General features: G+C 37.1%; 1 protein-coding gene across 1 annotated transcript; it reads right to left on the bottom strand.

The window, feature by feature from the left end:
• Nucleotides 1-4,615: 4,615 nt before the first annotated feature.
• On the bottom strand, nt 4,616-11,489 carry LOC144447472 (checkpoint protein HUS1-like). The gene is made up of 8 exons (XM_078137505.1): nt 11,438-11,489; nt 8,963-9,090; nt 8,102-8,278; nt 7,675-7,782; nt 7,209-7,283; nt 6,420-6,519; nt 5,430-5,582; nt 4,616-4,701 (listed from the first exon to the last, which is right to left on the bottom strand). Exons 1-8 carry the CDS (start codon nt 11,487-11,489, stop codon nt 4,616-4,618), a joined length of 879 nt encoding a protein of 292 aa, XP_077993631.1.
• Between the last annotated feature and the right edge of the window lie 110 nt (nt 11,490-11,599).

Genomic DNA, 11,599 nt, shown 5'->3' with positions numbered 1-11,599 from the left:
CAATACAGTGTGAGCTAAAGTGGCGATACAGATATAATTGACAAAAATGAAAACTTGTCATCATTTAGCACACCTTCGTTTCAGAAAAAAAAATTCGATCAGAGTTGACGATGGCATGGTTTGGGAGATATTTGCAAGTACTCACATGCTTCCGACCCAATATAAAGTTCATTATCGACAAATTTTCCATAAAACAATCATGAAAATTGGGGAATAGCCTAAGAATACAATCCACCATACAACGAACGTCAACGTCGAACGTCAAATTATTTTTGGTTCATTATAAGATAGTTTTCAGAAAATCATTTCATCAAAGAAACGAAAGTTGCGCTGATTCTCCTTTTTTTCAATAATGATAATAATGTCCAGAACCATGCAAAAATGTCATTAGTTTTGCTGTAAACAACGAATATATTTTCTGGTGTAAATTGTACATGTGTTTGAGAGTAGCAATTAACTTACGTTGACGTCCTTGAGATCTGTAACTCGTGATTAAAACAGTATCAACAGAAACGATGTACGGTACATCAAGGCTGTAATTTCTCCACACACACAACACACAAAACGTAATTCCCCGATTTCCTCAGTGAATGTGAACGCTCTGCTAGCTTAGCCTGACAAGCTATCTGTATTTATATAGCCAACGTGTGTAAATTAGTTTATAATTCCGAAAGTGATTGTGATTGATAACTGATATCGGACATACATTGATACTTTTTAGGTTCAGCTTACTTTGTCCCTGTCCACAATGTCGTCTCCTGTTACCTTTTCTTTACCTCCTAAAATGTTGTCTCAGCTGGGAATAGGGGAAAGTAATTATTGTCCCACGTTGTGTGCATATTAATAGTCACTATCCCGATATTTACAATTACAACACGAGTAAACTACATGATTTTACCCTAAGACCCGAAATCCAACAATCGCTTCCCTTCTACGTGTAGTACATCTGAAGCAGTCTCCCTCTCTAGATTACCCCCCCCCCCACCTATTATCTTGTGCACCCAACAATTCAATTCAACTCAATCATTATCTAGACGTTATTTATTTATTTTAATTTTTTTTTTTTTTTTTTTGGGGGGGGACAGTCAAACCATATATAGCACCCATTCTATAACCATTCTATAACGACTACTTGCCCCTTCGAACCTCAATAACGACACACGTTTCCTGTTAGCACACTCATCTCATTAAAGACAGCTTCAAGTATATAATTAAGTGATGTCTCCTAATCATGCTTTAATGACTTTTGTACATGATACTTCCTAACTGTCACACTTGTAAATCACTTGAACAAAGTCACAGAAATCACTTGTTTACAGAAATTACAGCTAAAATGATGTTGCCTTGGTATTTCACTCATGTCACATCACACCCCAGATAACGTCTAAAGTAAAAGAAAAAAAATTACACATGGGGACGCGATAACATCATGTTTATGGGCTCAAAACATAGTTTCAATACTGTAACAGTAACAGTCTTCCCTGTTCTTAAATTTACGAATCTACCAAGACACCATCTCGCAAATTTCAAATTCAAAACACATTTCTGTGTTTCCACAGGTGAAAGCTTGATGTAGAGAAGAGAGCACAGATGTTGGTGGTCACAAAATTCTGTGCTTCCAAGGGCAAAAGTCTTGGGGCTTGGTGTAGAGAGCTTTTAAGAGAGCAACACCAGGACATGGCCCACATCTCTGTTGGCATTGGTCAGAATTCATAGCTGTTGTGAGAGTATTCTGTACGATACGACTTGCCATGCTACAACTGCTGACATCAGACCTTGGAGTCATGATGGGTGAATGGTTAGCGTGACCGGCTTGGAATCTACAGGTTGCAGGTTCGAGCCCCGTCGCTGCCTGCTGTTTGTTTCTGAGTGGCTAAAGTCCTTGGGCAAGATTTGAACCACGACTGTGCCTCTGTCAACCCAGCTACATGTATAACTGGGGACCTGGTAGGATGTAGGTTGCAATGTGAAGGCTTTAATCCTATGCGCTTAAATGGCTGCAATGGATTGTATGCTCCCCGGGGAGTTGAGGAAGACTAAAGGGCCGTTGTGCTGTTCTGATCCGAGCCAGGGGTAATAATTGTAAAGCGCTTTGAGCACGGAGTGGGAAAGCGCTATATAAGAAACCAACATTATTATTATTATTATGAAAGGAACCTATTGACAAACAGGGAAAGTAAACAAATGAATTGGATCAATAACACTTGGCACAGCATATTGGAAGTACTGAGACTTGTATTACACACCATGATTTGATAAGTACATGCAGTTTTAAGGCCTCTTTACATGTACATGAATTTCCAGGGGAACTGGAAACATGTTTAGGACCTGTGAACTATTTTGTAACGTGTTCTTACCAAATGATGGAATGTAATACAAGTCTCTGTACTATCAACATGCTATGCTAAGAGATAATAATCCGATTCATCCGTTTACTTTCCCTGTATGTAACAGGTTCCGTTTGTCTATGGTTTGATGTCGGCAGTTGTATATCAACCAATTACGGACACTGGTTTGGGATGAACGACTAAATGTACTTTCATCAACTGTGAGTAGGACATAAGGTTCACGTTTTACATACTACTTGAATAGGCAACAATTGTAATGTAGTAATATCCGGCCTAAGAAACCTAGTATGCTAAGACAACCCACACACATCTACATGTAAGCTATATTTCCAACAAAAGGTCAACCTCCAAATGACAAGGGGTCTTGTTACATCATTTACAAAAGTTAGCAATAACAAACCTTGAACTCAATCTTCAATGAAAAAAAATATATATGTATATATTTACCGGCAAGATAACATCCATATTTCATATTTATTCACAAGAATGTGCAGTTCAAATGCTGACAATTAGATACTATTCCCCAACATTTTTCTTCATTCAGCCAAGGAAAATACGAGTGACCTAAGGGGCCTTGTCACTACAAGTCGCTAAACAATTAGTGACAAACCCTTAGGTCACACGCATTTTCCAGCTGAATTAAGAAAAATATTGAGGAATAATATAATTATACCTTCTTCAGTGAATATATTGCTGGTTTTCAAAATTACAAAGCTAGTGCAGCCATAACAACATTTTCACATAAAAATGTAGTCATCAACAAATTTCAAAATATGCATATGACAACTCAGAAAGATAGCAGACACTGACATCAAAAATTTTGCTATTTTAAATTTATTACATGTACTTTATAAGGGTTGAAAACTTTAAAATATATATGATCAAAAAGAAACAAATTTATACATTTTTTTGGACAAGGTAAAAAGTAAAAATTTTATTTAGATATCTGTAGTTTGAATAATTTTTACTTTGTTCAATTTTTGTGTATCGTGGTACAGTAATTAGATACTGAAAATGAAAAAAAAAAATTCTTTCCAGGCAATCAAAGATCTCGTTGAATTAGCAGTTCTCACTCAGTTCACTCCCTGTACCAGGTCAGGCAGCAATGGCTGTTGTCAAAGTAGTCAGTTCATCCACTGTACAAATGCCTTGCTATCAAAGTAGTCACTTCACTCACTGTACAAATGCCTTGCTATCAAAGTAGTCACTTTACTGACTGTACAAATTCCTTGCTATCAAAGTAGTCGATTCACTCACTGTACAAATGCCTTGATATCAAAGTAGTCACTTTACTGACTGTACAAATGCCTTGATATCAAAGTAGTCACTTTACTGACTGTACAAATGCCTTGATATCAAAGTAGTCACTTCACTCACTGTACAAATGCCTTGATATCAAAGTAGTCACTTCACTCACTGTACAAATGCCTTGATATCAAAGTAGTCACTTCACTCACTGTACAATGCCTTGATATCAAAGTAGTCACTTCACTCACTGTACAAATGCCTTGATATCAAAGTACTCACTTCACTCACTGTACAAATGCCTTGCTATCTAAGAAGTCACTTCACTCACTGTACAAATGCCTTGCTATCAAAGTAGTCACTTCACTCTGACAAATTGCAAATCGAATGCCTAACAGTACAAAGCACAAATGCCTTGCTGTACAAAGTAGTCACTTCACTTACTGTACAAAGAGCAAATGCCTTGCTATCAAAGTAGTCACTTCACTGGCTGTACAAATGCCTTGCTATCAAAGTAGTCACTTCACTGACTGTACAAATGCCTTGCTATCAAAGTACTCACTTCATTGACTGTACAAATGCCTTGCTATCAATGTACTCACTTCACTCACTGTACAAATGCCTTGCTATCAAAGTAGTCACTTCACTCCTCACTGTACTGTACGCAGTACAAATGCCTTGCTGTACAAATTGCAAATCGAATGCCTTGTTGTACAAAGCACAAATGCCTTTCTGTACAAAGTAGTCACTTCACTCACTGTACAAATGCCTTGCTATCAAAGTAGTCACTTTACTGACTGTACTGTACTCAGTACAAATGCCTTGCTGTACAAAGTAGCCCATTCACTAACTGTACTTTACTCAGTGTAAATGCCTTGCTATCAAAGTAGTCTTTTCAAACACTGACAAATTACAAAACAAATGCCTTGTTGTACAAAGTGCAAATGCCTTGCTGTACAAAGTAGTCACTTCACACACTGTAAAATGTACAAATGCCTTGCTATCAGTGAAATGCCTTGCTATCAAAGTGAAATGACCGGTATGAAATACTGTAGTGACATGTCTTCATGTAGCAGAAAGAATTGGATGGTTTTGTTGTGGGCTATATCTGTTGAAAAAGAACAAACACAGGATAAGTGAATTGACATGTACTTACTGAACATATTAAGTAATTAGTGAATCAAGACTTCTGTACATGTAGAATGTGCCACAGGTCCCTTCTAAGCCCAATCTGATTAAAATCCGATGTAGTGTACATGTCGCGATTTGGCTGTTATGTTTACTGTCGTTTCTTCTTTTGTGAGCTCTTGTTACATACATCTGACACAAAACCATACGTTTTCCCAAGCCACACAAAAGTGCTGAGTGAATTCACTCAACCAACGTAAACCTATGGTATTGCGTCAGACGCATGTAATGACTGCTCACAAAGGAACAAACGACAGTAAATGTAACAGCCAAAAAGAAATCACGACATGCACACTACATCAGACTTTAAATCAGATTCTTCAAAGCCAAATTTGCCAATATTTTATAACTCTATTTTTACAGAATGCGGGATGACGAAATGATTTTTCTGGGTTCCTTAAACATGAAGAAATGCAGCTAAGATACTATCAGCCTCACCTTTGTTCTAAAAGTACTGAAAAGACGAATTTGCATAACAATATCCATTGAAAGGATATTGTTATGCAAATTAGCCAATATGGTATTATAGTTTTATGTGGGGGCTTTGGTTACTATGTTAAACTTTCATAATTTCAGGGTTTTTTTCCGGATATATAGTTATACTTTGTAAATTACCCACTACAATTTGGACATACAAATATAACTTACTGCATATAACTTTTGTTGGGTTAATTTGCTGCCCTGTGAGAAAATTAGAAAACTTTCTGATGTCTATCCTTGCTGAGAACAATTCCTCACTATCTTTCCCTTGACTTTGACTTTGAACTTGACTTTGAGTTTCTTCAAGATCACATTCCTTACCTGTAAAATGACATGCAATATTTGAGAGAGAAAAAAACACCAATGGTGTAGTAGCACAACTGTAGCATTGGGCAAAAACGGATGTCATTTTTGGAGGGTTTGATTGGTGGGACATTTTGCAATCTTAGCAAGTTGATTCATAACTATTGCTGTTGTGATCCTCTACACATGCTACTGTTGCTTGGTTGTTGCTATGGGTATATCTATGGTTGCTATGAACATTTATCTTTACAGTTGAATGCTTCCTTCCTTTTACTATACCCACATCATTCTCTTCTCAAAATACACTAGAATTTGGCTGTTGCTATGGGCACAGATGTGTTCATTTCTAGAATAATTACTCACTTGACTATCCATTATTGTCGTTATTTTTTAAAATATATGCCATCACTTAGTTGTTGCTAATGCTATAAACATCTTTTTCACTTTTATTGTCTGCCCAAATTTGGAATGAAGGTTTGACAAAATACTGTTGTTTCTCTCGTGTAGAGCAGTTTCATCCTCCATAGAATCAAAGGTAATGTGCAGGCAACAGGGAGCCCTTGGTGGAAGCACTCTATGTAATCTAGTTTGGCCATTAGAACATGAAATTTTTGCCCCCATAAAGGCTTGGATGGAGTTACTATCATGGTTTTGACCAAACCCGTACTAATGACTCTGTATATAAAATATTCATATTAATTTACTTGTTGGGATAATATTATTACCAAAAGAAAGGGGTGGGGATTCGAATCAGTTGGGAACTTGACAAAATAAGCCTTAGGATAAAAATCCTTTGATAAGAGGATTTAAACAGTTTTTTTTCCCTAAATTAAAACAAATTAGCACTATGCTTACTCCAATTTGGCTTTGGTAAATCTTTAAAATGTGTAGTACAAGACACCATGTCAGTTTCCACACTTAAAGTCATTTCTCCACTCCCATTGGCCGACAGGATCTGTAAAGTAGCAATATTCAAATAAAGATACATCACTGTTATAAGAAATGATACATTTCTCAACTCTCACTGGCTGACAGGATCTGTACACTTGTACTGATTACTACTATCATTTTAAAATATGATTTTGGGTGATAAAATTGCACCCCGGTAACCTCAACTTTAAAATCTTGTGAAGAAGCCTTAGTGCAATTGACATGTTTTCATCCATTTTGGGGCTTTCATGCAAGGAATTATGGGAAAACATCAAGTGATAACATCAATTTTACCTTAATGCCCTTGTCTTAACAAATAAGTGCCAGGGTTGGTTAAATTACTGAGGTGCTATTTCATCACCTAACATCATATATTGAGTTGATAGCAGTAACCAATACAAGCGTACTATAGGCAGAAATAACTTAGTTAGTATGAATGGACTATTACTTAGAACTTTCAGATATTATCTCAATATCTGTAGGTTTTTTACTGTACATCCATTGGTAGTTTATTCCATAGCCAGAACCATGTAGTATATGAGAAATCATATCTGTGATTCAGTTGACACAATAAACATTTGGCAAATGATAAATATGTCCACATAGCTGGCTTCATGTGAATTAGACCTGGTAATTAGATAGGTGAAAGTCCATTCACAACTCTGTAAAGAGTGTATATGATGTACCAGTATGTTACTGACTACGTCTACTAACCACATATGTACTGAGGTTCTTCATTCTGTCCACCACATTGCGGAGAAGTTTCAGAGGTGGCATGTAAATACTGACCTGAAGTACAGATGACAAAGGTTCACTGTTATTGATGATATAAAAAAATATTAGAATTACAGGGAAAACAAACTTTTTTATATTCACAGAAAGTGGGAAAGTTATAGGGATGACAACAAAATGTTAACAGGGATGACAACAGATTCTGGGTTATTCACAGAAATTGGTAATTACAGGGAAGAAAACAGAGACCCAGAGTAAACGGTATTCTGGAAATTGGTAGTTACAGGGAAGAAAACAGAGACCCAGAGTTACATGTATTCCAGAAATTGGTAGTTACAGGGAAGAAAACACAGAGATTCAGTTATTTATGAAAATTGGTAAAGTTACAGGCTAGAAAAGAAAGTTTCAGAGTCATTCACAGAAAATGGAACATTTTGTTTGTACTTACATCAAAGTCTGGCATTGGTGGTTCTTCATAATCTGACCATAGTCTTCTTGGTATTACATTGACTGGCACATCATGAACCACACTACGACTGTGTGCAGTCAGTGAAGGCTACCTCAACAAATAACAAAATTAACATCTTTGTTACATGCTATAATTACCAGTTCTAGTATTTGTGTAGCACACTAAAACAATTCCCCCACGCACGCACGCACGCACGCACGCACGCACACACACACACACACACACACACACAGATAGTACATTTGTGAGGAAAACTTCTATCTAAATTTGCAAACTGGAAACTTTGTCGGTCGATCAAAATTGAATGACAATGTCAGTTTGTTGGTTAAAAAAGACCTAAATTAGTAAATATTTAGTTCTGTGATTGGTACTAGATGCAAATACAATGTACAAATATGATAATTACCAGTTCTATGTCAAAGGTCAGACAAGGTGAGCGCTTCTTGGTGAGTTTGATTTTGACAGATTTAGCTGTTTGGGCTGACTTCAAGGCCTTCACCATGTTGTCAAGTGTCAAGTCCAGAAAGATCTCATTCGCTTCAGGAGATACTCCATCCATGTTGTACTGATCAAAGAAATTACCCTGTCAAATCAAACATCCCAATAGGATTGAATTAGAGATATCCCTATAATTCTACACCAGAAAATAATGTGTGCGTCACACGGGATATACATATTTTGTTAGGCAGAAACTGGCATATGGCAGGCCCACAACTTGAAAAAATCAAATCGTTTCATGTGAATAGTGCTCAATAGGCATTGTCAACAGCAATGAATCCCACAAATTTCATGGAGAACTGTTTTGTGAACATAACTCCACAAAATATTTTTCTTATCCATTTGGCCATATTGGAAAATACCCCTCAGACAAAACTCTCGCTTAGTATTATGTATATCGCACCAATGAATTGATATCAGGTCAGTGCACCCTCTAAGTCATTATGACACACCACTGACACACAATTTCTAGGGCCGCATCAAAATATAATGTTCCCCTATCTCTTACTACATACATGTACATGTATGTAGTGACAGTTTTTATTATACTGACCCACAACAACAAAATTTGGCTATCAATAGTGGGCACACTGTATCTGGTCACTTGCTAAGGTTACAAAAAATGCCTTTTAATATTTCCTGGAGTGTTTTTTCCTCTTAAAAATTTCTAAAATACAACAAATACATTATAATATACTAAATAAGCAAAGGATACATGTAGGTGCTTTGGATCAGAACTTACAAAATATCCTTTTACTATTAAACTTACCTGAAACAATTCGCACCACATACTGACGCCTCCTGAAGTGACACCATCACCCACAATAAAATACAACTTGTTTTCAGTTATTCTGAGGACACAAGTTTTGGCTAGTTTTGCAATTGTTCCAACCATGCCTAAATTATAAAAAGATAAAAAGGTGATACAACTTGATTAGGCCAAAAAAAATGTGTTTCCAATAGCCTGACCGACCCCAGATTAACCCCTCCCTGACACTAAGGGGTACATCATTTGATTTTTTTGGATTTTTTTTTTTTTTGGGGGGGGGGATTGGCAGGGGTTGGGGAGGGGGGGGGGGTTGGGGCTGGAGGATTTTCAACAACAAAAAAGAATTTGTTGTTGCCTGCCAAAAGTAGGGGGAAAAATATGCTGACCACCTCAAGACAGAAAAAAAAATTGTTTCCAGGGTATGAGCTTAAAAACAAATTTGTCGTGTTGCAAGAGCAGAAACTAGCTCTAAATGTCAAATTCTCAGGTATTTGTGTTTCTTCGCAAAGGTTTATACTAGCTGTTGGCAAATGCTGAAACAAACAGAAACACTACCATCAAATCAAATTACGAAGAATACTGACCTGACTTAGTACCTTGAATGAATCCTGTAATTTGTGATAATGATAAAATAATGGCAGAGTCTAGTACCACCCCAATGATAGTAGCCGGCCTTCATTGTAGAGACTACTGCCACCATGGCGGCACTGGCCGTCCCTCACTGAATCGGCTAGTGCCACCACCCACAATACTCCAGGCCATGATATTTCTCGTTGCTGAACATTTCCCAACAAATAAATCACACAGAAGTCTTTAAATCATTCTTTTAGCTCTTCAATTTCAAAAAATTTCTAGGAGTACCCACCCTCACACTGCTCCTTTTGTATTTCATATTTGTATTTTTGTATTTTTATTCAAATTTTACCTCATATTATTACTACCTTGACATGTTAAAATAGCACCAGAAAGCATTTTTTTTGTCCTTCAAAAATCTCTAGGGCGGGAGGGGGAAAAACCCCTCCTATACTTGGCTCCATCAAACTTCTGTTCAACTTTTACTGCCTCCTTTCCAATTTTACTAGCTACTTATGATTACAACCATATGATATAGGATATGATTACTAGATAACATTACATAGCCAACAATGATTTGCTAGACAAACAAAGTTGTTGGCTATATAAATTAATGTAACCTAGTCTCTAGAGAACCTTGTGCATCGTGTACATGTTCGTCCAGTCATGCAAAGTGTGTTGCCTGTATTATGGTGATAGTTGTACATATGTACTTGTTTACATCTCATATTACATGAACGAAGAACCACTCAGGGATGGGGGGGGGGGGGGTGCATAATAGGGTAATGGGTACAGCTACATATTCAAAAAATGTAAGTCTTGCAGCAACAGAAATTAAATGTACCATCATCTGTCAAATGTCTACATTTTGTTGTAAAATAGCAGTTAAAACTTAAAGCATCGGGAAAATTTGAAAACCGTCAACGTGAAAACTAATTTTTATCGGCAACTTGGAGTCTCCGAGATTCCATATGTTGTCCAAAATATGGGTGCAAAGGTCACATCTCTACATAATACAACACAGCACAAGAAATGAACCACGAAGGCAGCGATTCAAGTCATCACTATGTAAAGATTTACTAAAAGAGTATGTAATATAACATTGTACAGTTCTAATGTAATATATGACTTCTTTTCATTATGGCACTCATATACTAGTATATAGGGGGGGGGGTGAGGGGAGGGGGTTAAGGGTAGAGCTACTTTTTGTATATTTATTTGCACTCTAAACTTATACCATTATTTACTTTAGCCAGGGGTCAGACACGATTAGCATAGCTATTTTCTGACTCCTGTTATCCGATCTAGTTTGCTTTTCCTGTGTTTACGTTTGTATTGTACTTATTTTTGATCGGGTAATAAAATATATATCATATCATATCATATCATATCATAACGTCATAAGTCATAACGCAATATACCAAGAATCAGAAGTCTACATGAGTCGAAAAATGGGCTGTTAATATGTATACACCCTCATTATGTGAGTAACACATCCCTTATGGGTGTACCAGTAAGCACTCTAGTCCTGCGTGCAGACGGTGCACGGGTCTAGATTACTGACACGACCCTCAGCGAAAGAAGAAAAGAAGGAAGGGTCCCAAGGGATGACTTACTCCGTATGCAAACAGGACTATACCGTCCCTAGTCCAGCTTGCAAACGGTGCACGCGCTTCGCTCGAGGAATTTTAAGGGACGACTTACTCCGTATGCTAGTCCTGCTTACATGACGGTACACCAGTCTATATTACTGACTTGACTCTAAACACCACATCTTTTGGAGGTAGAGGGACAATTGTCAGAATCGAGTCCCGAATTCCTCCGTATGCAAGCAGGAAACAGGAACCTAGCAGAACTTCTGCAGTAGTTTACAAATTAATCTTGTTATATTTAAAGACTTACGAGTAAAATGCTGGATGCAGCCAACATCAACGAGCTTTCCTCGAAATCTCATGGTAGTATCCGAAATAATGTTTCAGTGACACATGGAAGAATACTTTAAATTCTCTGGAATTGTATTTGCCGCCATGTTACTTCACGTACGCAAGTGCGAGAATTTACGAT

The sequence above is a fragment of the Glandiceps talaboti genome, chromosome 16 (assembly GCF_964340395.1).
Source record: "Glandiceps talaboti chromosome 16, keGlaTala1.1, whole genome shotgun sequence".
Lineage (NCBI taxonomy): Eukaryota > Metazoa > Hemichordata > Enteropneusta > Spengelidae > Glandiceps > Glandiceps talaboti.
The sequence above is the reverse complement of the archived record's forward strand: the minus strand, read 5'-3'. Positions and strand labels throughout refer to the sequence as shown.